Source organism: Pteronotus mesoamericanus, unplaced genomic scaffold, assembly GCF_021234165.1.
Source record: "Pteronotus mesoamericanus isolate MK-2021 breed Mesoamerican mustached bat unplaced genomic scaffold, CSHL_Meso_final contig_56, whole genome shotgun sequence".
NCBI classification, from domain to species: Eukaryota; Metazoa; Chordata; class Mammalia; order Chiroptera; family Mormoopidae; genus Pteronotus; species Pteronotus mesoamericanus.
This window is the reverse complement of record NW_026555201.1, coordinates 12192171-12218791: the sequence shown is the minus strand read 5'-3', so window position 1 is coordinate 12218791 and position 26621 is coordinate 12192171. Positions and strand designations below refer to the sequence as shown.

Genomic DNA, 26621 nt, shown 5'->3' with positions numbered 1-26621 from the left:
ATGAACTGCCCACATTTCCTTATGCTCCTCTCTGATGGGTTGGGCTTAGGAGTACAGTTGATGCTTGGGGGGTCTTGAGAGTCTGGAGAAGTGGCAACATGGGGCCTTCGGCCCGTAGGTGCAGCAGAGTAATGGCTAGAGGTGGAGCCATGGAATGGCCAGCTCTCCCTGGAGGAAAGCAGAGTGAAAGAATGGCACCAATGGCAAATGACGTGAGGTGGGAAGGAGGAGCCAAGGCGCAAAGCCAAATGTATCAACAGGTGAAAGAAGCCAACTCATGAGGCAGTTTGAAGAAAGCAGAAGGAAGTTGGAATTTGGAGAGGGTCCAGGAACCAGCATTTTGATGTTCATCATTATATTTATTGTGGTGCCTGGGTCTCTAGATTAGATGTTTGGAGAGCAATGAAAAGAGTTGATGCAGAGCAAACACAACTAGGAGATAGAACTACATTAAAAAATAAGGCCCAATTATATTTCATTCTGTCAGCTGATGAAACCCCTCAAGATAAAGAGTTGACTATGGCAGCATTGTGTGAACTTGAACTTGGTAAATGCGGCACTTACCTGCCACTATGCACTCAGTGTGGATGTGAGGCATTGGAGCCCAACAGGTGAGGCTCCGGCTGAACCTCAGCTCCTTCATCACTAGATGTATGGCCTTTGGGAAATTAGTTCACCTGTTTCCTCCTCTGTTAAACTGGGGATAGTAGTGGTATCGACCCCACGGGGTTGTTGTGAAGATCAAGTGATTTAAGTCATATAAAGAACTAAGAATAACACTAAATAAATGTTTGGGAGACAGACATGTCAGTTCACATCGTGCAAGCATTTTTATGAGACAAAAGTATTAAACTACTCGGCATAGTGATGAATAATATCCAACGTTGGATTGAAACATGGGGTAAATAAGAGGTCAAGGGTTATAACACAGAAATTCTTCTATCATAAATTAAGGGAATGGAAATAAAGGATATTTCATAAGCAAGAAGGCAGACTCAAATCCTGAGTTCAGTTCATAGCGCTTTGTGGCCCAGAACATGTCCCCTTACTTTTCTGCACCCTGGTCTTTGCATTTGTAAAATGAGGATGATCATTTTACCCGGCAGGATTACTTGTGCAGATGCACTGAGATACTCTGTGAAAGCCTGTAAGCAAGGATTGACATACAGTAATCGGCAATTAATGCTATGTTTCCTGCATCCAACCATCATACTGCTTTTTGATTTAGAAGTATTGGAATCTGGTATGATAGTATTTTATACATCATGGGCTTTAGAAACTTAAATATAATTTTAGCCCTACTCCGATCCTCCTCTGTCCTCATTGGGCAAAAAATCTGAAGGGATGGGAGAATATGCTCATTTAAACCCAGCCTCCACATTGAGTACTTGGGGCTACAGTTTCCCTGCCCAAATTGCCCCAAGCCTGTTTCCAGTGTCTGCATAGGCGCCTCTCCAGGGGTGATCAAAAAGAAGCTATTTGCTGGGAATAACAGGTTGAAACAGACCTGGCTTGGAGGCTGACGTAGCCACACCCATTCCATTATATCCCTCAGACTTCAAGACAGGAGGAGTGAGGGGTGGGGGCCTGGGCTGGCTGTCCCCAGGCCACCCCCTTCTAGTAGTAGACTCAGAATTCTAACTCAAACCTTGGCTCCAGGTCATTCAGCAGGTACATTTGTCAAGGGAAGAAGGTAGAACACATTATGTATATGTGAATCACCTTGAGTTAAAACTTCTCAATGGGGAGACCTAGTGGTTTGTGATTTGTATTCTTGCCCTGGGCCCTGCAAATGTATATATGAGTCTGCAAGTATTACTTTATGGCAGTTGTACTTTGAAACAAAGTGATGAAAACATTCCTGAATGTGCATTGTTTTATCATTCAGAAACATTAGGATGCTAATCAAATACTGAACATTCATTTCTGTTTACATATTTTGAAGTTATGTGAATTATAGTGATTTTTATACTTCAGTGCAGGAAAGATAACCTGAGGCATCCTTATCCAGGCCCTATTTGTGTCTGAAGGAAATATGGTTGATTTTTTTTCCCTTAAATTTAGAGATATTTAAAATTAGAATTTGTAGCAGTTATAGTGGGTGTTTGGCTTAGTTAATAGGTTTATAAAGTGCACATGAATACAACCGTAGGGACACTTCACTATGTACTTAACAGACATTAATACAATCAATATCATTCATTTGGGGAACATAGAGAAACATAATAGCAGAGTCTGCTGAGAACTGTTTAATTTACTCCACTGGTTTAGAGCAGAGGTTTTCAACCGGTGTGCTGTGGCAGGCACAATGGTGTGCCACAAGAATTGTTAAAGCATGCACTACCTGACTGTTTAGTGAGGGGAACTGGCCCGTTTCCCCTTAGGCTGTCAAATAAAAAAATGATAACAGCCAACACAACAATAGGTGTTTGGTGTGAATGAATCAAAATTATACCCATATTTTGGGGTCAGATCAGCAAGAAAAATATTTTTTGTATGCCTCAGGACTTTAGTGATTAATTTATGTGTGCCATGAGATGACAAAGCTTGGAAATTACTGGCTTAGAGCGTGAGAAAATCAAATGTTGTGTGAAGGCTGGGGGGCCATTTCTGTAAATCTGAGCTGCATTTGGCTGTGCCTGGAGAGAGAATGCACCACGATCTCCCCTCTCACACAGTGGAGAATTGACATAACTGCTGTTGCTAGAAAGTGAGGCAAATTAATAAGAAATCAGAATAGGTCTCATTAAAGGATGGATAAAGGAAAAACCAGCGTAAGTCCAAATAAAAAACACCCTTGAACCAGTGAAAGGGAATGTCACCCTGAAGCCTAGAGGACAAGCTCACACCCCTGAGAAAAACTCTCTGGCATCCTGAAAAAAAGTATCAGGAAATTTGCATTCACAATGCAATGCCAGAAAATAACCCCCCGTGGCAGGGTGGCTGGAGGTCACAAGAGAAGATAGCTTAAAGTTAACTGGAAAACCATAGGATGAGATGAAAGGGGAAATGGATAAAATAAAGAAGTACTTCAAGTAAACCAGAAACACAATGATAGAATTAAAATCCACTCTAGAAATCACATTACATGGAGGCAACAATACAGGATCCCAAACAGAGAAGCTCTGCCAGAGGAAAATTAGACAGAGATGAAGGATGTGATGGAAGATGATAATATAAAAAATTCTCATGAGCAATGATTTCACAGGCTATATTATCTTACCACAATGCAATTAAACTAGACTTTTGAGTAAATATTTAATAAAAGAGGATACTAGAAAATGAACAACAGTAGTAGTGTCCCAAAACATTAGGGCTTTACTCACGACCTCTTGTGTTCTGAGGTTATGGTTAAAACAAATTTTGTAGTTACCCAGATTATTCATTTGAATATTTTCTTATTTGTTTGTAACCTCTCAGGAGCAGCATAGGAAGGTTTCCCCTAAATTTATCTAAAAAGTGTCTATTTTGGACCACTAATGACAGCTCACAGTACACTCTTCCTCCTAGCGTGGAACTATGTGTTTTCTTCCATTTTCAGCACTTCTCAAAACACTTTGATAAACACCCAGACCTGAAGATAGAATTGAAGGGTGGGGGGAGGAATGACTGGAGGACACATTATCTGAAAAGAGGACAAAACAGCCTGTTCTGTGCCCTTTGTGCCCCCAATGGTGCTTCCCATTTTCTTCCTACTTTTTTCTTCTTCTTAATTTATACTCCCAGTAATTTAAAACCGTCTAAAAAGATTGGGGAACAAACCCATGAATACAAACCAGAATAAAATAAGTTCATGTCAATCATAACTCTAGAACAATTGTTCTTGACAGGAAATCAATTTACTGGTTTTAAATTACTTTAAAGCCCATGAACAGAAACAAATTTAACAAATTTATGAATGATTGCATGTCATTAAGATTCTCTGATTTTGACATATGAATTTCTTCAGTAAGATGAGGATGATATATTTTAAACGTTTGTTTCTTTTGTTTTTCTGATGAAGTTTGAATAAGAGATGGAAATGATAGTTTGGCCAGCTTCAAAACCCCCAAGAACCTTTATCTTTATCACTGTGAAGATTGACATTAGGCAAAATATTCTTGACTTCTGAAATAATTGAATACTTTCTTTTTCTGCTTAAGAAGTCTTTAATTTGTTAGAGCAGTTTTAGGTTTACGGAAAAATTGAGAGGAAGGTACAGAGATTTCCCATATATCCCTGGTTCCCACAGGTGCATAGTTTGCCCCCATTATCAGTATCACTCTCAAGAGTGGGACATTTGTTACAATTGATGAACCAACACTGACATATCATAATCACCCAAGGACGGTAGTTTACATTAGGGTGCACTTTTGGCGTTATGCATCTTATGGGTTTGGACAAATGTATAATGACATTGACATGTAGCCATCATTACATTATTATTTCAAGTATTTTCACTCCTTCAAAATCCTCTGTGCTCTGCCCATTCTTTTTGTCTCCCCTCCAACAATCCCTGACCTTTTTACTGATTCCATAGTTTTGCCTTTTCCAGGGTGTAGGGTAGTTGGAATCATACAGCATGTAGAATTTTCAGATTGGCATCTTTCACTGAGTGATATGCAATTAAGTTTCCTCCATAGTCTTTCATGGTTTGCTAGCTCAGTTCTTTTTAGCCTTGACTAATAGTCCATTGTTTGGATATACCACAGTTTACTTATCCATTCACCTACTCAGGGACATCTTGGTGCCTTCCAAGTTTTAGCAATTATGAATGAAACTGCTATAAATATCGCTGAGCAGGTTTTGGTGTAAGCTTTCAACTCCTTTGGGTAAATACCAAGGAATGTTATATATTGCTGGATCACGTGGTAAGAGTATACATAGTTTGTTAGAAACTGCCAAATGTCTCCCAAGGTAGCTGAACCATTTTGCATTTCAGTAGCAATGAATGGCAGTTCCCGTTCCTTCACATCCTTATCCACATTTGGGGTTGTCAGTGATCCAGATTTTGGCCATTCTAATAGGTATACAATGAGTGGTATCTCATTCTTGTTTTGATATTAATATTAAATATTAATATTTTTTCTTTTAAATATTAATGTTACTGATAACTTTCAGTGGCTGAGAAGACTAAAAGTTATCATTTGAGGGGAAAATATGGTTGATTTCATAAGATTGCTGCACAATTTGATGTCTAAATACATTGAAAAAGTGAACTAAAAAGTCACATAGAAACAAACAAAAAAAGTAAGGGTGTAAACAATATTACACTGTGAGTCTGTAAAAGTTCTTAAAATTTTCTCAGTAGTTTCATCAATAAGTATCAGATAAGAATGATAATTATAACGTCTATTCAGATAATTAATACTATTTTCAGTTAAAGCTAAAAGCCAGAGCAACTATTATGATAATCAATGTAAATCTTCCTGTGAAGAAAAGGAAAGAAAATATCAGTGAACAAATCAAATCCAGTTGCTATAAAATTACTGAAAATCCCAGTCTCATTATCATTTGACACAAATTCTTTCAGACTTATTTATTAACAAAGAACTGCTAAAATGAGTATTTTTTATCTTTATCTGCAAATGAAATTAGAATTAGTTGAAATGGAGAGGAAATCAGGAGGGCTTTCATGCTCTAAAGCTGTTTTTCCAATGGTTTCTATTTTATAGTGTGTGTATACATGTGCCTGTAAGATAATTAAATTGTGCAGGTTATTTGGTGATTTGATAAAGAGATTTCGTTTTTCCATTGCATTCCTTATTTTGTAGGAGGAGTAGAAGCCTGTAGTAGAGGCAAGATTGGATTAGAAGTGGTGCTGGATTTTCACAGTGCGACTGTTATCTGTCAAGGGTTCTAGTTTATCTAAAATGAAGCATTTAAACCTAGATGACCTTTGAGATCTTTCAGGGAACACAGATTTTTCTGGTTATTCAGCGCCTCATGGTACTCCCTATTCCTTAACAAAGCCCTTGACTCTACTTCCATGGCAAACTTAATGCGAAGCCATTAAAAATGAAACTGCTGCTTTGGGAGTCCACATATATTGGCTCACCTGTGCATAAAAGCAATGATGTTGCGAGGTCACTGGGCTTTAGAGGACTCTGGTACCATAAGGCCGGAATAGTCTAGATAAGTCCTCCAAGACCTGTCGTGTGCTTGGTATGTTACCAAGATGTTCTCAACATCTCTGTCTAATAATAGATCTTTGATTTCTTTTTTGAGGCCTCAACATATATATCTTAAAAAAAAAAAAAAACCTAAAAGACAAGGGTTTTCCTTACACAAAAGCAAAATGTGTTTCACATTTTATGTGTTGGCCTTGGTCCAAATTAAATAATCTGGTAAAGTCATTAAAGGAATTTAAGACTTTAAGTACTGTTCCTCATTGTTCTTCTTCTCTGGGTAAGCTTTACTACCTAAAAGCTTATTTTAAAAGAGTTTATTTAGGTACAAAAGTGCTATGAATGCTTGTTGCTTAACTGTAAATTTTGTCAAATGGTCTACTTTTCACTGTCTTTCCCAACTTCTTGTTTCTTGGATCTTAAAAAAATGTTTAGTAATTAGTCAGTTCTCTTTCTTTTGGTCTAAGACAGCTTCTCAGAGACAAACCCAGGGGTCCAATAAGGATATTTTGTCTTTACACTCTTGTGACTTATCTCTTGTATGTTAAAATCTAGCTAAAACACTGAGTTAGAGTTGAAACATGGAAAATCATTTTTCCCTTCCTCCATAGTGGAGACAATTTCTTGTCCTAGACCTATGAATGGACTGTGGATGGGAAACGGACTATTCTTACCAAATTTACCCATTCCAGTGGACTGTGTTAGCACCTATGTGCACATGAATATGCTTCATTTATGTCTTTTAGATTGTAATGGTGTAATTAATGATAGACCATTTTAACCAGAATGCTGGGGGTATGTGGAATTGGAGTTCCAGTTTATCTTATCTTAGTTGTACTCTAATACATATTTTTTTCTTTTCCTGCAGCTATGCGGTATCTTCATCCTGGCAGTGGCAATTTGGGTACGAGTAAGCAAAGATGGTCAAGAGGTAAATAAATAAATGTTGTACAAGCTTCTCCGATCCCAAAGTAGTTTATTTTTCTTAGAATCAAAGTAATGACAATAACAAGTATTTCTATAGCATTTTCCTTAACTGCTTCATATGATTATTTGCATTGGTATGTGATTTTATAATTGAATTCAATTTAATTAATCAAAGATCCTCTCGATGTGCCTGGCACCATGCTGGGCATGGAGCAATCCTTCTGAAGAATGGAGAAGATGTTATCCCAAAAACAGGAAGATCGCAACACAAGTGGGTGTGGGAAGGGACCAAATTGAAAATTTGCCTCTTTTGTTACTTGCTTAAGAAGAGCCTGAAGAGTAGCTGGGGGATATAGACCACCTTTTCTCCCCACCAAGAATGATCTTTGTAGTATAAGGTATTGACAATAACTCGGCTGATCCCAAGGTGGGGTGGTGGTCCAAAAGGAAAGAAGGTGAGAAGTTCTCTTGGAGGTTTTGAGTCTGTGTTTTAAAGGTTGCAACGTACAGAGACAGTTGGTAACAACTTGTGCTGGTTGGCAATGAGGTTAACCCCTTATAACAGCAAGAGGCTGGTCCCACGGCTGTAGCTCAGCAGTTGGCTGGGGATGTCCAGCTTCGTGCTGTCTAGATAGCATTAACAGCCACCACCACACACCTTCCATGCCCTGTGGCAAAGCTCTTACCAAGATTTCCGCAGGCCTGGAAGATGTTTATTTCATATAGTTGGTTCTGGCTCCCGTCTTTGGATTCCAGGTGCGCTGTGTCTGTTTCAGACCACAGTGTTGCCCATGTGGAAGGAGTGTGTGTGGGGAATAAGGGTGAGAGTGTGGGAGGGGTGTTCCATTAGTTTTACCCAGCATCATCCTGGCCCCATTTCCTGGTTCTGCTGCTTCTATCCTTCTCTCTCTGCCTTCTTTTCAGGGGCGCTCCACTTCAAATTATTTTTCATACTGCACGCAGGACAGTTTCCTGGCTCTTGTTGTCTGGGCTCCTGCCACTGCTCAGGATCACATTGTCTAGTGCTAGGGCCTTTCCAAAGAATTGTCCCAAAAAGTTTTTCTAAAAGGAGTGCTGATTCTTATTTGATAATTATTAAGTTATTAATAAGCTGGCAATTAAGGTACTGCATTTTAAAACTTAATTCATTAATTTCTATTTTTAAATTTTTCATTTTCAGTTGCCATTCAATATTATATTAGTTTCAGGTCTATGGCATAGTGGGTAGACATTTATATAACTTGTGAAGTGATCGCCCAATAAGTCTAGTACCCATACATAGTTATTACAATATTATTGACTTATATTCCCTATGCTATACAGGTAATGTATTGTCTATTAAAACTTATTATACCATGGTGCAGCGAACTGCCTTTGAACATAGCCTAGTGGAAAAAAAGATTAAAAGAAAATGAACACCTGTTCTGAATGGGTGGCTTTTTATTCCCTCCCTCCCTCCTTTCTTTCCTTCCCTCCCTCTTTCTTTTCCTTTTATTTCTCCTCTTTTAAAGTTATGCTTTCTTCCATTAAGAACCCAGTGAACCACAATGGGAATTAGCCACTTCCTCATTCTGTGTCTCACAGTGTTGAAGAAAATGGGTGAGGGACAGGTGTGGCAACTAGTTGGTAATATCTTCGTCCATCAGGATTTTATTTACTGTTTTAAGCTGATGTGATTTCCTAATGGCTTTGGGCTTTGGGATTTGAGACCACTGATGGTATTTGAAGATACACAGAATCTCTGTTGTCTAAAAATTGATGTCCGATGTTGGGCCTCAAACTAAATGCAGAGATTAATAGCCACCCATTTTGAGAGTGCTTTGCGCTTTTTAAGATGTGTGTACAGCTTGTATTTTATTTTATTTTCTAGTGGATATGGGAATATTTTCTTTTCCCCTAGTGCTTCTGGTAAACAAATTTGGTATTCAGTCAATTAAGAAATTACCCATATTGAATGTATTAAAGGAGAACTGTTGTCCTTGAGAATGTGTTACAACACATTTAGGGATAAGAATAAATTAATAGAGCGAGACAACCTCTTTAGTTCCCTTTTACCTCTTGGGCTCTGTCAGCTTCTAACTCTGTTGTCGGTGTCTACCAGGACAATATTAACCAGCTTTACTCGGGTGAAACTGGCTTGATTTAAAAATTTCTGAAGTTAGGGACAAAGAATCCAGACTGTGTAAAGAACTGAATTTTACTAGTAGAAAAAAAGTAGTAGCAATTTTGGAAAGAGAAACATGAGCATAAACACAGAAAAGAGGGATGTCAGGGAGGTCACATGAACATCTTTTATCTTATCCCTCTGTACTAAATTGTCTCCTGAGGATGCTTTGTTCTCCTTCAGGATAAACTCAGCATTGTGAGGCAAAGCATATGGGCAGCCATTCTTGTCCCAGGAGGTCCTTAGAACCCAAAGAGGCCCCTGATCCACCTAATTTCTGGTTCAACCATTCCTTTTTCTTTACAAATTCTTCTCTTGTTCCAAGACACACTCAGACACTGTTCATACAAGACAGGTTTTAGTATTCTGTTGCCCTGTCCTGTAGCAAACACTTGAACTCAGAGATCTATTTCTTTTCTGAATAAGAAAAGCTACTTGTTAGGCTGGACTTAGTTAGAATGGAGACCCTCCAGCCAACTTCCTGCTTTGACCAGTCTTTGGTTGTGGGTCATCTGCCCAGATCAGTTAGAAGTGCTTCATCAGCCAGCTGAGTAAGTGCTGGCCACATCATCCAGGTCTCATTTGTGGATCTTTCACCTATTATTTCTCTCTCTGAGCTGAACAAAGTTCATTTTGTTTTTGTGTTTTCTTTCCCTTTTATTGATTCTAAAGAGAGGAGAAGGGAGGGAGAAAGAGAAGGAGAGAAACAGCAGTGTGAAAGTGAATCATTGATCTGGGTGCCTCTTGCACATGCCCCAGCTGGGGACTGAACCTGCAACCCAGGCATGCACCCTGATAGGCATTCAAACCAGCAACCTTTCGATTTGCAGGATTGTGCCCAACCAACTGAGCCACACTGGCCAAGGAGCACAGTTCTGATAACTCACTGAGGCTTCAACCTTTTCAGGTGCCTTGCAGGGGTGTCCAGCTCGTGGCCCGCAGAACACAGGCCACATGAGGCTTGGGATGGCTATGAATGTGGCCCTACACAAAATCATAATCTTAAACATTACGAGATTTTTTTTTTTGTGATTACATGTTGCAATGTATTTACTGTGTGGTCCAAGACAACTCTTCTTCCAGTGTGGCCCAAAGACACCAAAAGTTTTGACACCCCTGTTAAGGTTGCCTGCACTGGCCACAGCATTCTAGTGAAGCGACATTTGAAGAGCAGTGGTAGGGCAGGTTGCCTAATGCTTTTTTTTTTTTTTTTTTGTATTTTTGTGATTTTCTATTTTGACCCGGATGCCATGACTGCTTATTAACAAAACTGATTTCCTGGCTCCAATCTTAACAAATAAACAACAATCAAATACAAAACATGAAAAGTGAACAAAAAAATCTTTAGGACATATGTAAATGGAAAGGTTTCTAAATATGTAAATTGAAACATTATCTGTAAGCACACACTCTCAGAGACAAAAGAGACCTTAGATATCACAGAGGCTGACCTAATTCTCTTTATGAATGAGAAACTGGGGCCCAGCAGGGTTAGTTTGACCATTCCAGTATTAGAAACTTGGTTATATATTAGGACCCGCTGGACAATAGGTCTTTGTTGTAATGCTTTGACAACTTTAGCACATTCTTTCTTGCTGATTGTCCAGTAAAGCTTTCTTCTGGGCTATGGATTGCTTTAAAATGTCATTTAAAATGTGAAGATCATTCATAGTGGTCGTTTTGTTTTGTTTTGTTTTGTTTTGTTTTGTTTTGTTTTTGTATTCCCTGTAAGGGAGCTGATCTACAATGATACGTAGAAGATTCTAGGAGAAGGGTCTCTTGAGTTAGTCTAAGAACTAATGCTTTACCTAGAAATAGACCAATAGATAGAGGTTATACAAGAAAGATGGGCTACATGTGGCTCTTAATTATAACACAGGCACAAGGTTTCACTTTTTAATCATTTTGTACTTCTGGATATATCTAGAGGACAAGTGGTAGATTGGGGCTAGCTGTTATGAAGGTGAAGAAGAAGAGTATGTATATGGGGAAGAAGAATTGAATTATGCAGGTTGTATAACCCACCCACCACATAGGGCCCTAAGATTTTTTACCCCTCAATATCTCGTTACTTGAGTCAGGCAAAATGAAGAGTTTCTGGGAGACTCCATGGATTCTATCTTTTGGGAACAAGGAGATAGAATTAAAATGTAGTATCAGGCACTAGATTATATATTTTTTTCTTAGTTTAAATTTTTTGTTTGCTTTGACAAATGTATAGGCCTATGAAATTACCACTATAATCAATATGTAAAGCATTTTAATAACCCATAAAAGTTCCCTCATCCCTTTGCAGTCAGTTCCTCCTTTCCCCCTATCCAGCTAAAAGGTGAGCCCTGCTCTCATTTCTATCACCACAGCTTAGGTTTACCTATTCTCGATCATCATATAGATGGAATCATACAATAACCACTCTTTTGGATATGGCTTATGTAGCTGACATTAATGTTTTTGAGGTTCATTCATATTGTTGGGTCTATCACAAGTTTGAGGAACTGGGCTTCATAATTAATTTAATTATCATAAAAAACACATGCATTACCACGTTACTCATATATAAAACACAAAATATACAAACCAAAGAGCACATCGTGGGTGGAAGTACATCTTCTAAATTAAAACAACTGGTGTTTTAAAAGCCTATTACATTGCTTCCATCCAATAGCCAATATATCACCTTAGAAAAATATAAAGTTGGAAACATTCAAATAAGTAACACCTTAGTAGAATGTAAGCTCACTGAGGGCAGGCATTTTTGCTGGTTTAGATCACTGAAGTATCTCAAGGTCCTAAAATAGGGCCTGGCACACAGTAGGTCCCCAGCGGACTTCTATTGAATAAAGAACATCAAGGGAAGGGATTTTTCTCATTTCTTTTTTCTGTTTTCAGCTTCTCAGCAGTGAGGAATCTGTTAATCTTTATGTTGGTGTGAACATCTTGATTGCTGTGGGTGCTACCATCATGATTCTGGGGTTCCTGGGATGCTGCGGTGCCATAAAGGAGAGCCGCTGCATGCTTCTGCTGGTGAGTGTTCCAGGCGCATCCCAACACCCATCCCCACGGTCTGCCAAAAGGACTCGCCAAGACTGATGCAATTCAAACTTCTGTTTAGAGGGGTTGAGTGTGGAAGCTGATAGGTTTAGCTTAGATTAAGGCTGCCCTGAGAGAAGACAGATTTTAGCCTTCATTTATTCACTATTACTGAGTACCTGCTACATGCCAGATACTGTGCTAAATAATGCAGAGACATTACGAACATTAGAACACATTAGGGAAGATGGACAAATAAATAATTAGCTACAGTGGGCATGGTCCACGAAGGAAATGGCAAGGATATAGGAGGGAACTTCGAGACAGAGGCAGAAGTGAATATGGTGTTTGCGCAGGTGAGGTTGTGATGAGCTTTCCAGGGGGTAGGGTGGGGAGATTGGGGTGCGGAACCTGGCTTTTTGGAGGAACTATAAGCCCTTGGGTGTGGCTGGCCTGTTTGAGGAACTGTGAGGCCTTGGGTATGACTAGAGTGGCAGAAGCTATTTTTGGCAAATGATGGGAGATGTGTCTAAATAAGCACTGTGCCAAAATCGTATTTCATGCTAAGAAAATCTTAAGTAGACAATCATATCTGTTACTTAGAAAGCTTCAGGGAAGATGGATTGTGTTGGGATAATCAACCTACAGACTTCACTTTTAAAATACATAGAAAATAGTGAGTGGACATGCAGTTCCACTTTTAGTTTTTTCAGGAAATTCAGTACTGTTTTCCACAGTGGCTGCACCAGCCTGCATTCCCACCAGCAGTGCACTAGGGTTCCCTTTTCTCTGCAATCTCACCAGCCCTTGTTGATTGCGGATTTGTTTATGATGGCCTGCCTTTTGACCTGGCAATTCCACTGCTGCGATTATACCTGAAGAACCCTGAAACACCAGTTCAAAACAACCTTTGCACCCCAATGTTTATAGCAACATCATTTACCATAGCCAAGTGCTGGAAACTGCCTAAGTGCCTATCAGTAAATGGGTGGATCAAAAAACTGTGGTACATTTACACAATGGAATACCATGCAGCAGAAAGAAAGAAGGAACACCTACCCTTTGTGACAGCATGGACGGAACTGGAGAGCATTGTAATACGTGAAATAAGCCAGGGGGTGAAAGACAAATACCATATGATCTCACATATTAATAGAACCTAATCAACAAAACAAACAAGTGAGCACAATAGAACCAGAGATTTGGAAATAAAGAACCAACTGACAGTTTTCAGGGGCAGAGGGGAGAGGGATAATGGGGGAAAAAAGAGGGAAGGGTCAAGTCAAGGAACGTGTATAAAGGGCCCAGGGACAAGGACAATGTGGGGAGGGTTGAATGTAGGAAGAGGCCTTGAGCAGGGCAGGGGGGAGAAATGGGGGAAAAAGGGGGACAACTGTAATTGAACAACAATAAAAATGCTTGAAAAAAGAAAATAATGAAGGGATATAGAAAAAAATTAGAAAGTGTATCAAGTATTTATTAGGTATAAATTTGAAATAAGAGTTTATCAGAGTTCACCTAAACTTGTTTCCCTCATAAAATAAGTATTGCGTCAGTCCCTAAAAAAATATTTTTTAAGCGTTTGTTTATTATAAGGGAAGGTTAAGGACAAAGTTTTAACAGAAGTCTATTAGCATCCACAGGGGTTGCTTTTAGATTACTAAGGCCTCATTTGCCATTGAGAATTTAATTACTTGAAGAGTTTGTTTTAAAAAAACAATTAGTTTATGGGCTGTATTCTCCAAAATTATGATTTAATCGGTCTGAGGCAGGTTTCAGGAATCTACATTGATAACAACACCCCAGTGATTCTGATAGTGGTAGAAATGTTGTTTTGCAGTCAGTTCTGAAGTTTGTTTTGAAGTTTGTGTTTGAAGAAAAAAGTAGAGAAAGATAATATTCAAATACTTTCAGTTTTTAAACTTTTCCCATTCTACATCATACTGATACCTATAATTCTATGAATAAATTTTCTTTGTAACTACTTTCTATGATCAGCAAATATTTCTGAGTAGTCATGGTCCCAAAATTTGCTTCTTGAGACAAAAGGTAGAATAAATAGAGTGGTTACTACTTCAAATTGTAACATGCTCCAGACTGCAAAAAGAAGCGCCATGCTGAAATGTTCCGAGGTGCTACTGAATGTCCTAGGGATAACATATATTCCTTTTCATTTTTTCCAGTTTTTCATAGGCTTGTTTTTGATCCTGCTCCTTCAGATAGCAGCAGGTATCCTAGGAGCTGCTTCCAGATCTGAGGTGTGTATACAGATGATATTTGGTAATTTTGGAAAAGTTTGAAAAATAGATATACTATCTTCTGTTGTGAATAATTTAACAATATTTTTTTTATTTTCAGTCTGAGAAAATTCTGAATGAGACTCTCCATAAAAATGTAGCACTTTTGAGTTCAACAACCGAGGCCGCAGAAACATTCCAGAAAGCCCTGAATGAATTTCAAGAACAGGTAATTAGAATTCATAGGTTATTTGGGGAGTTAGACATAGTTCTTCTGTGTTTACTTAAGTTTTAACAGGTGGATTCCTTAAAGATTGAAAAACATTTCCATTTTTGCAGATTTTAAATGATTGTTCGGTCACAATGCAATAAGAAACATCCAAGAATATTTCTGTTTTTTCCCAGCATCTTACAACATTCTAAAACAGTTTAGAAGGATGGAGATTAAGAAGATATGTTTTTGACAGAGTAAGGCCTCAAGTGGGCCAAATCAGTCATTGTTTTAATATTTATATGTGTGTTTAAGCTGTTTGGAGAGTCAGTCTCTTCTCTCTCTCTCTCTCTCCCCACCCCCCACCATGACCGCTCCCTCTCTCATAAAATGAACTATAACGCTACTTACTAGGTACCAGGCTTTACATTTAGTAGCTCAGTTAAGTCTCAAACAATTCTATGAGGTGGTTAACACAATTATCCTCATTATCCTTGTTTGACAGATGAGAAGATTAGGGTTTGGAGAGGTCTGACAGCTAACAAGTGATGGGGTTGGAATTTGAACCTGGATCTGACTTGTTAACTCTTTTTAATAAGTACATTACCCCCCCCCATTAGTTAGTTAGCTTGTTTACTTAATTATTTAGACTGCTTTGCTATCTTTAGGATGAAATCAAAACTTGGGCAGGCATTGAAGGTATTCTGTTGCCTGGCTCCTTCCTAATATTTCAAATTTCTGAAACATGGCTCCATAATGCCAACATTCTAGTCCAGTCAGGTTTGTCTACTCAGGATGCTTTAAACAATTCTGCCTTTCTTCCCTTGCACTATTCCCCATCTTTGGAATGTACTTATCACTTTTCTCTTTCTTTCCAAATATTACATGTACTTTGAAACTTGACTGAAATGTGACTTACTCTGTGGAACTCCTTCTAACCACACCTTCCCACATATCCAAGGCTGATACTTAGTGTGTTCTTTCTTAATTTTAAACCAAATTTGCCATTGTAGAATTTGTATCATTTAGTACTAGCTCTCCCTTCTGGAGTTTCAGAAGAAAAACAGAATCTACTGATGGTCCTATACATTGTAACTTTTTCTTTGAAATCATCCTATCTTGAGCTATTTATCAGATGACTTTTTTTTTTTCCCAGAGCACTACCCAGTTCCCATTCCAATAGACTCCAGATTGTAAAAATTCTGCTTAAGGCATCATTTCCAAGAGCCAAAACCTGATATGTATCAGTCTTTGTTTAATTTTGTGTTGTGCTGTACCTAGCTGCCCCATAGCTGCATCCCTTAATCCTCTCGCCTTCAGATCATTCCCACTCTGAAACGCAGAATTAATCCAGATTTAAGCAGGAAGAATTTAGGCAACTCAGGTCTTCCCCTGGGTGAGACGGAGCATCCTTGATTCTCCCTGGTGGTTGACCTGGAACCAAGTGTACTACAGGTAAAAGCATTGGGTCTCTAGGACAGGCCCTGAGTCACACTTAGGCACATTGTTCCTGGCCCCAGGTCTCAGGGCTAACAGTGAGGTTCTAAATGTTTTGTTTGTTGTAGTACAATTCTGGATTTTTTTTTCATTCTTATATGCTAACCCTATCTCTGAAGCTGCTTGTGTTCATAAGACCATAGTTGTTTTTTTTTAATGTGCATTCTGAGTTTTTTTCTTTCTCTTATCCACTGGGGCCTTTTCTTTCTTTCTTCCTTTCTTTCTTCCTTCCCCCCTTTCTTTCTTCCTTCCCCCTTTTCTTTCTTCCTTCCTCCTTCCTTCTTTCCCCCCTCCCTCCCTCCCTCCCTTCCTCCCTTCCTTCCTTCCTCTTTCAAAAAAAAAATCCTACCTCAAACTTTGGCTGAGTGACCTGGGGCTCTACCACATATGGCCAGAAACTTCTAGGGACCAAGTGGCTTTCTCTTTAGATTTCTGAGAATTCCCACACAAATTCCCTGCTGACATATTAGTGGAATGTGCCCCCTTGGATTCTTGGTGATGACTCTCTAGAGATTGTTGTCTCATTCCTTGCACAGTGCCTTGTTCACCTAGCTGTTGAAACTCTTTTAACAAGTTCTGCCCAACTTCTTCCCCAATTGTTCCCACATCTGATCTGGTGACCAGATATCATGCCAAGTTTAGCCTTTCTACCTCCTCCTAATCTTCTGTAAGTATGTCTCCATCTATACCTCCCTAAGGAATCCTGAGGTGTAGTGTGGACTGATCTGTGAGAGCATATAGTGGGATTTATATTCTTTTTGGTCTGGAATATATATTTCAATTAATATTGTTCAAGATTATTTAATAAGAAAGAGTGAACAATTAATGATGTCTACCATGGGAATAGGAAAGGAGGATATTTCAAGGTAGCCCTCTTTGCTAATATTGATGGAACTTGGGACCTACTGAAATCTCCAGCTCTTTGTCATACAAATGCCTGCTGAGTTATATACAGGATAGGGCAAAAGTAGGTTTACAGTCAGTCATATGGAAAATAATATGGTATATAATAAATAATAATGCAAGTATAAACTGTGTTACGAGTACTCACAACTGTAAACCTACTTTTCCCCCACCCTGCATTTGTACAATTCAGTCTTTGAGCCAAAAGTAGAAGAAATTATGTCTGCCTCAGTTACACTTGCTGGTTTAAGACCATTGTTTGAACTACCTTTAGAACTCGTTTCTATCCTCCAGCGTATTAATCATTACTCCCAGCTCTGTATCAGCTACAGAGTTGAAGAGATACTTTCCATATCTTTATCTAAATCATTGATATCAATGTTGAATATCTCACATGCAGTGAGAGCATAATGGACTTAACAACACAAAACAGAAATCCTACCTCAAACTTTGGCTGAGTGACCTGGGGCTCTACCACATAGGGCCAGAAACTTCTAGACACCAGGTGGCTTTCTCTTTAGATTTCTGAGAATTCCCACACAAATTCCCTGCTGACATATTAGTGGAATGTGCCCCCTTGGATTCTTGGTGATGACTCTCTAGAGATTGTTGTCTCATTCTATGCACAGCACCTTGTTCACCTAGGAACAATAACAGGAACAATAACAGCTGACACCTATTGAGTGCTTGCTACAAGTCATCCACTGGTTTAAGCGTTTCATATTGTCTCATGTTGTGGCTGTGGTTAAATGCTGTGGTTTGGTCAATGGAGCTGCTGACTAGGGGGAAAATGGGTTTTCTTATTTTTATCTTTACAACAAATTTACAAATTGATACTATTATTAGCAACTATTATTATCTGTGTTCTACAGATGAATAAACTGTAGCACAGAGAGGTTTAAGTAACATGGGAAATGTGGTCACCCTGTAAGTGAATGAATGCCCTTTCAATAGTCTGGCATTGAGATGCATCCGAGCCTGGAAAACCACCCCGTGGTGGTTCCGTTTCCTTCGGCCATTTTGCTCTGCCTTTCTGCATGAAGAGTTTTCTCCTATTCTACTGGAGCAAATAAGACAAGATGAGGGATAATTATTTCTCTTTCATCTAATAACATGTGCCATATACTCTGAGTCATCGGGTTTATCACTTCCTTGTTTTCCGTCCCCAAACATAACCGCAAATTTCCCCAGCGTTTCCCCATGCCTTGGTTTAGCCTCAGCTTTAATCCTTCTGAAATTATTCTAAGAGTTTCAGCTCTATTTGTACCCCTTTCCCTCTTGTGCAGATGTCTGTGTAGAATTTAACCCTGGGGGAGGCCTCCTGAACATCTTCTTTGGCTTTTGAGAGGCCTCTCAGCCTTTTTCTCTTGGCCTCTATCAGTGATCAAAGATCATGACATAGAAATTTCATTTTTCAAACCTCTCCTCTCTTTTGAGCAAAAGTAATTTTAAGAACTCTTGACTCTCTAGTGAATTTTTTGGGAGACTCTTTCCTAAAATCTAAGGTAAGTAAATCTGGTTCTGCTCCCCTTTTGTCATTAAAAACTATAGGGTGAGTTTTTCATCTTCACTCCAAGTTCCCCAGACTTTTGCTTCTGCAAGCTATTTTTCCTTCTTCAATATTAAGACCAAAGAGGAATATTCCTTCATTTTTGCTTCTGCTTTCAGAGAGGTAGGTGAAAATACATGATATTTTAATATAAGAAACATCTTAATAATCATTTCCAGAGACTATGATTCTATATATTGACAATGGTTTTATCTTCTTTAATGCCTGCTTTATTTGATGTTTATTTTTCATCAAACAGTTTAAATGCTGTGGTTTGGTCAATGGAGCTGCTGACTGGGGGGAAAATTTTGAAAAATATTCCAAGTCATGTGAATGTCCAGATACACAAGATGCTTCTTGTACAATGTTTGGAAACAAATCTGTTTACAAACAGGTAAGAACACATCAAGTTTGGCACAGTAAGTGGTTCTGCTCATTTTTTTTCTGCAATGGAAGTCTTTAAAAGAATTAAATTGTAGCACTTCTAATAAGAATCATTATATAAAGGTCCCAGGAATTTCCCAAATAAAAAAAAAGTCCTTATTTAAAGATAAAAGCTAATATAAAAAGATGAAAGTATTTCTTTTCTTCTATGAGTCTGGCATTATTTAAACACAACTTTAATAGATCAAAGTAACATTATGTTGCAAGAGGAGGCAAAGTACAAACTAACAGATAAAAGTTTATTTTTTTCTTTCTTTGGTGACTTTAATCATTGTTCTCTATTTTTTTCTATTTTAGCATAAGTTTTAGAAATCTATATTTTCACTTTAATTTTAAAATTAAAGCCTTTGTTTTTTTCTAATCAAAGATTCCTTTTCACAAGTGATCTTATAGGTATAAAAAAGGTCCTGGCTTTTCAGCTCTGAATATTAAGTTTACTTACTCATTTTTCTAATTAGCATTCCAATTTAAAAGCTGCCTCAGATATTTAAAGTCAATTGAAAAAGCTGGGTTTATCTTGTATGTGTTGTAGATGTCATATATATTATATGACTTGCGGATGGTAATATGTGAATGTCATATTTCTTATCACTTAATTCATCAAATATTTATAATAAGAATCATGATATAAAGTCCCAGGAATTTCCCACTTCCCATGTGCCAGACCCCTGCCAGCCACTCATTTCCTATTAGGACAGTGTCTGCACTCACAGAGCTGATGCTCAGAGAGGGACAAGAGAAAGATAACTGGGCAACTTCAGTCCAATGAACTACTGGTATTTCTGGGATAGGAACAGGCGCAGGTGTTATGGGACCCCATCTAACTCAGTTTTCAGGGTTCAAAGTATGGCTCCTAGAGGGCATGATATCTGTCTATTACTACAGGGTTTTATATCATTTGTTCCTCTTGCCTGAAAGGAATGTATACAAAAATGACAATTATTGTTACTGATATTAATGTTTCACTTATTTGTTATTATACTTCAGTGCCTACTTTGTGTCAAACAGACCCTTGCTGGAATCAGACATGCTTCTGGATCCTCCAGGAGATTATAGGCTAGTTGGGAGAGAGACCTGTAACAACTATTTTAATTCAATAAATTAGTTTCTTTGATACTTTAAGATTATATTCAATCTAGCATTGGCTTAGTAATGGCTACTGAGGTTAATTATATATCAGGAAATAGAAAGTGTCTCAGTAGAAACATGTCTCCGGCTGACTTGTGTTCCTTTTACTAATTTTATCAAAATTAAGCAGGCTCTGTTCTAAAGGGCAATTGCTGTTACTAGTATTTAAAGTAACATGTGGAGGAGGAGTTATCTATCAAAATACAGAGTTACCATGCCCATTTTCCAAGTGGTATCAGTAAAAAAAATTCTGTTCTTACTTTTTTATATTCCTCCTTGTTCCCCTGCTCCCTTCCTAATGTGAGTGGCATGAAATCCACAAGGGAGAGAGGGATAAATATGGTGTAAACAAATGTAGTTTCCAATTAAGATAATAAGGAAATTAGTAAAACCAATTGCAGGCTGCTGTCTCCTGTTAAAGATTCAACACAAAGATTTTTTTCCTCAGGGTACATTTTGAAAATCTCTACCATTATCTTAAAAATAATAGACATTCCCTCCAAATTCACACATAATTCAGCTGAATACAGGCTGATATTTGCACCAGTTTCCCAAAAGGAAAGTTATAAATGCATAAAATACTTGCACTGCTGGCCTTGTGTTATTTACAAGAAGTCTGGAAAAATAAGAAAACTGAAATGGCCATAATTTGTTTCTCTCCCCCTCCCTTTTTGACAAGATAACCTGGTTATCTAGAAGGAAAGGGGGGAGAAAACTCCTCAAGCATAACAAATATGACTCAGTAGATCATTAATCTCTTATTTAACCCTAAATAATGTAATAATATCTTCTAATGTTTACTGCTTTGGATCAGACGAGAATGGAGAAACCCATTCAGGAATGAAGAAAAAAAGACAGTTTTACTAAGCCTTATGGAGAGCTTATATTTTATTTAACTAACAGCAATATTTTGTTAGCCATTTGCACTTATAAGACTATCATGAGGATGATATATTTTCTGGCCATACAGACCATAGAACTATTCCATTGTGTAGTATTTTTCATTTTCAAAATTATTCATATAATTTACAATTTTTGGAATTTTTAGGTTGGCCTGAAATGTTCTAAGCTTGGAATTGCATGCGGATTTGAGTAAATTTCAAAATAATGTGGTAGAGAGGTAAACTTCCCAAATTCTCTTTTTTACCTAAATTAAGGACCTAATAGTGGACATGCGATTTTTTTTTTTATTTTTAAGGTAAAAATAAACCTGATACATATTAGAAAGGGATTTTTGAAAAATTTTGTTGTAAAAATGAAAATTTTCACAATGATTAGCCAAAACCCCAGCCAGGGAACTCTGCCACAGATTACAAGCTTAAAAAAAAATACACAGTCAAGGTGCTAACAGCTCTAAAATTGTAAGTTAAAATAAAATTATTATTTATAGCTAAAGATTCCTAGATTTAGCAATGACATAACTGAAGCAAAATTTTGCCCCTTAAGTGATTTCTAATATATGAACAAACCTCAACCATAGCCTTTCAGAGGGCAGAGGAGCTTGAAGTGGAGGAAATAATCCAATTCCTTTTTGTTGACTATGTATCTCAGTAACAATGTAAAAATATCAACTCAGTGGAAAAATCTTAATTTAAACAATATAGTCAAAATTTGATGAAAGCTAACTTTTTATGTTTTTTTTTAACAGCCATGCATTTCTTTTATAAAAGACCTACTTAAAAAACATATTATTATAATTATCGCAATAGCATTTGGACTGGCAATTGTTGAGGTACAGTATCTTTCATTATTGACTCTTTGTATGTATTCCCTTGCTTGCCCATTAATTCTTCTAACACACGTTTACGGTGAGCCGAGTAAAAACCAGGTCCTTCCGAAAACCACGAGGTACCAAGGGCTCAAAGGCCAGCGTCACCCTCTCTCCGCCCTGGGTTTGAGGACAGGATTACAGTCTTAGGAACTGAGCAGAGCTAAGCCATTACTTCGGAATGATCTCTCTACTGGGAAATAAAAATTGAATTGATTCCCACATTGTTCTCAGTCCCAGATATCTTTTTCCCATTGAAAACTAGTACAAGAGTCAAAGTTAGAAGAAAGAGCTCCAGACAAATTAAAAGCACAACCTTTACATTTTCTTATATCTCCTTCTAATTTTGAAACAGAAAATAAAAACTGAACTCAAGAGTGTGGGGAGCTGTTGTCTTGCTATTCCATTCTAGAGAAATTTCACACATTCTAAAAACTCGAAAGAGTTGCCTTTGATTTTCTCACTGTAAGGACTACGGACTCACTTGGGAAAGTTTTTAAGGAAGTGGTTCTTGAGGTTTATGTATTTACTCTCATTAATTTGATTATTGATGTTGATGGGCTTTCTTGGCATTTTCTTTTAAAGAACCTGAATGACACTTTTTACACAGCCTAAAAATCTTTGCCAAAAAGATAAAATAAAACTATTTTAGGAGAAAATTTTTGGAATCATCCTAGATCTTGGGGAATTTAGATATCAAGTGAGTCAAACTCACTCACATCCTGTTCAGGTGCTGGCAAGAATCCTAACAATGTGTGGGGTGTCTTCTGTTAACGTCTCTGACGGCTGGTTAGCTTAGCTGAGTGACCACTGCTTCACTCTCATGGAATGCCGGACAATGCTCTCCTTAGGATTGCTGGTAGCTTTTTGCTTCTTGTGCCACATCACTGCCAGAAAGGAATTTTAGCAGGGATTCAAGCAATTTATTGTGTTCTAAGTGGTCATTTAAGTTACTGGTGGAATTACCCTGCCAACCATTAGAACCAGCAGTAAATGGGGATGTTGAGTATCACTTCCTGGTAGCCAAGAATAGGTCTAAATATGAAGCATTCTCTGCTGGAAACATGACTGTCTTTTTTTTTTATGTCTGATACATGATCAAAGTTGAAAGGCGCTTTGTATCAAGTCTATTTCTCTCACTTCTGCTTCTTGTGAAATGTCCTTTATTTCTCTGCTTTGTATTCTGAGTTAATGCTAATTTAGAAATATGAGCTAGTGGCCACATGTTTTCTCATAGATTTATAAACATAAACCACGTGCGACCTGTTGCTAGGGTAGACTGTAAATGAAGGACCAAAAGAGCAGGCTTTAAATGAAGTATCAGCGCAGTGTCAATTTAAGTGTCAAATTCCATGTTAAACTCAAATTGACTATGACTGGCTATAACCCAGAGAAGCTTTCAAGACGCTTCTCAAAAGGAAAGCCATAGAAAATAAGAACATAATTAACTGGGGAGATTGATATCTCTCATATCATAGTTAAAGGCACCGCCAAGAACCTAAATACATCTAATACAAAGTAAGAGTACAAGAGAAGTAACGTATTTTATGTTCCATGTGTTGTTACATATTTAGATATTTTATTGGTTGTTCTAAAGACATTATTAGGGAAATGCCTTATAATATCTTATAATATAATAAAAACCTTTTTTTACAGGTGTGAAACTTATATATATTAATATCATAAAATATGACTTTTTAAAATTATGCCAGTTGTGTGATTTCTAGACTATATGTAGGTATGATAGTTGGTTTAAAGAATGGTAGCTTTGAAAACAGTCTTCTGATATTCAGTCTATAAAAATGTTTCCAAAATAATGTACACTAGTCTGTCTTACAGTCATTAATCCTAGTTGCCTAATACATAGGCCCATTTTGAAGGCTTAACACTTAGGCCCTATTTCCCAAATTCAAGGAAACATAAAGACTCAGAGAGAGAAAAAAAATTCCTCTAATAAATATTTTAAAGAAGAAAACAGGGGCAAATATCTCCATGCAGAAAATACATTCAAACTATCTCCATAAAAAATCGTATGAAAAAATTACCATCAGACATGTAAACCTTGGCGTTAGCCTGTTCAGGAATAGGCTCTGATGGAGTGGGCCAGTAGTTGCTTTCCAGGCTCTGCTAAGACCACATACCTGACAGACTCTTCTTAGACAGAATGCTCTGAATCTGTGCAAGATGCTTGATTTTGTAGAAAATTTTATTTATAGACACTTTTGGAGTCCTCATTATTCCAAGTTTAAAAAAATCAGACTATCATCTCTCTCCTTATTTGACTATAGCAACTTATAAGCACAAAAAATGATCAGCACATTCTCTTCTCAGTCCAGCTGAGGCAAAAAAATAAAAAATAAAAAAAAGAAGCCACTGACACTGACAGTTGTCACCTGTAGGATAAAAGTTTTCTGGACAGGATCCCAGGAATAGCACAGTTAATAAAGAGAAAAATGATAAATTTACATTTTTAGACATCTCCCGAAAATGGGAACTCATGCACATTACTTTATCCTGCAAGTTTATCCTGAGTCTTTGCATACATTACGATATCATAAAGAGATTCATTACCAAATGAATCTCATTTTCATTACTTGCTATTTTTATGAAAATGATAAATTTTCAGAGGCAGCGAGATGCAAGAAAGTGTGATATTAATTGTCGAGTCTGCTGATAGATGGTGGGCGTCTATTTCAAGAATGTGACAGTGAAAGATGACAATTGCCTAATCCCAGTACCTGCCCATTTTCTTTATTTTTTCCTGGTACTTGTCTCCCAGACTTGAGGCTTGAGACCAAATCAAAAAGACTAAATTTCAAGGCTTAGAATGACTTCAAGAACACTCCAAGAATCATTATCTTTTGCAGAGTATTGATGTTTACTTTTTTTTAAGAAGACAAATATTGGGCACTAGTTCTCTTTTAAAATGCATTTTCAGAAAAGAATTATTAAGCAGGCTATTTTAATAGAGTAGGGGCACTTGAGATGACTCAGCATAAATGGCAGCTCGCCTTCCTCCTGCCTCTCCTCAGAGCAGGCTGGAGGGGAGGAAACTTTTGATTTGTAATACACACCAGTCTTTCTACATCAAAGCCACAGCATGCAAGTCACTAACTGCAAAGAGAGTAAGGGCAGGTTTTAGCATCCTTTATTCTTGGTAGAGCCACTTAATGAGCCAGAAGCTATGCCCCAGATTTTCAGCTGTGTCTTTTTCACTTCAAAGGACATTTCTGAATAAAGCGTATTCTCCAAAGATTCACAAGTTTTTAAAGAAAAAAGTTACTCTTTTTCATTCCTCTTGGCAACGCCTAACTATATCAAGAGAAATTCTAGACTCCTTGATTTTCATGCAGGTGATCCAAACCAAGTGATCATAACCCTTTTCCGGAAGCGATAGGTACATTGAGGGGCCAAAGTCCTGAGGTCCTCAGAGCTTTAGGGCGGATCCCCTGCAGAAGGGTGTGTGTGTCCAGAAGGGTGGATGCTCTGTGGCAGCTGCTACTGAACAACCAAAGAGGGCAGGGTTGAGGTGGATTGGGTAGCTGAACACCCTGATTAAGACACAAAATACTCAGAGAGCTTTTCTCAGTGCTCTTTTGTCCCGCGAGAGTCTCTAATTTCCCATGAAGAGAGATAAATGCCTTAGATAAACAAGATTAAGCCTGTCCATAGCCAGAATCTTTTTATGTATAATGTTCTTTCTGTCTGTTTATAATGTCTCCAACAATTTCCCCTAAATTCCATGTTAATTCTATTATTTTATTTTCTAGATACTTGGTCTGATATTCTCTATGGTCCTGTTCTGCCAGATTGGGAACAAGTGAATCTGTGGATGTGTCGAGCTATCATCAGTCAAACTCCTTAAAAATTTTGCTCTGGCTTTGTGACTTTATATATATGAGTGCTGCATGTATTAAGAGCAGCCGTCCTATTAAAATTTCTCGTTTAACTAGACTATATCTTCCAGACATGTTGAACATATTTAGGACCTTAGTAATACTAGGAAAGTGATATGAATGTACATTTTTACTAAAAATAAAAGTAACTTTCTTTATACACTGGTGTTTTTTTGTGTGTGTCTGATCGCTATGTTCAGATGGTACTGTGCTTAAAACATTCATCTGGAGCTACCCCGTGGGACAACCTCCATCTCTGAGTGACAGGTAATGCAGTGCACATAGGCTTTTCAGAAGCAACACTTGGTTTTGTGTGGCATATCACCCATCAGTGATAAGATTAAATTAAGCCTCAAGTTGAAAGATTGAGAGAGTGGCCCAGCTCTTTTCTATTCATGCCGATGTCTATTAAGGGTGTCTCTCATTCCTCTCTGTCTATTATGGGGACAAGAAGATGTGAATGCCATCTTTTCAGTCACTAAATCTTTGCTTCCTCTCTGGACCTTCCTCTGGTACATAGTTAGAACAGCTTCTATCTTTCTAGTTCTCACAGACATTTTTACATTTTACCTTTTATTGAGTTATAGTATACACATAATAAAGTGAACAAATCTTAAGTATACACCTGTGTAAGCCCTCTGCAGATCAAGACATAGGACGTTTCCAGCATCCAGAGTGCCCCAGTGGTGTGTGAGAGCGGGCTCACACCGACTTGCTAGAGCAGACCATATGCAGATACACCTCTTCCCAACTCTGTGCT

General features: G+C 37.9%; 1 protein-coding gene across 1 annotated transcript in view; it reads left to right on the top strand.

Moving 5' to 3' along the window:
• Positions 1-25965, top strand: part of TSPAN8 (tetraspanin 8) — a 29789-nt gene extending 3824 nt beyond the window's left edge. Inside the window, exons 2-8 of the mRNA XM_054580110.1 lie at positions 6976-7038; positions 12088-12222; positions 14412-14486; positions 14587-14694; positions 18885-19019; positions 21846-21929; positions 25736-25965. Of these exons, the coding sequence (XP_054436085.1) occupies positions 6976-7038; positions 12088-12222; positions 14412-14486; positions 14587-14694; positions 18885-19019; positions 21846-21929; positions 25736-25789 (654 nt within the window). The 3' untranslated portion in view covers positions 25790-25965. The remainder of the gene's footprint in view (positions 1-6975; positions 7039-12087; positions 12223-14411; positions 14487-14586; positions 14695-18884; positions 19020-21845; positions 21930-25735) is intronic.
• Positions 25966-26621: the final 656 nt, after the last annotated feature.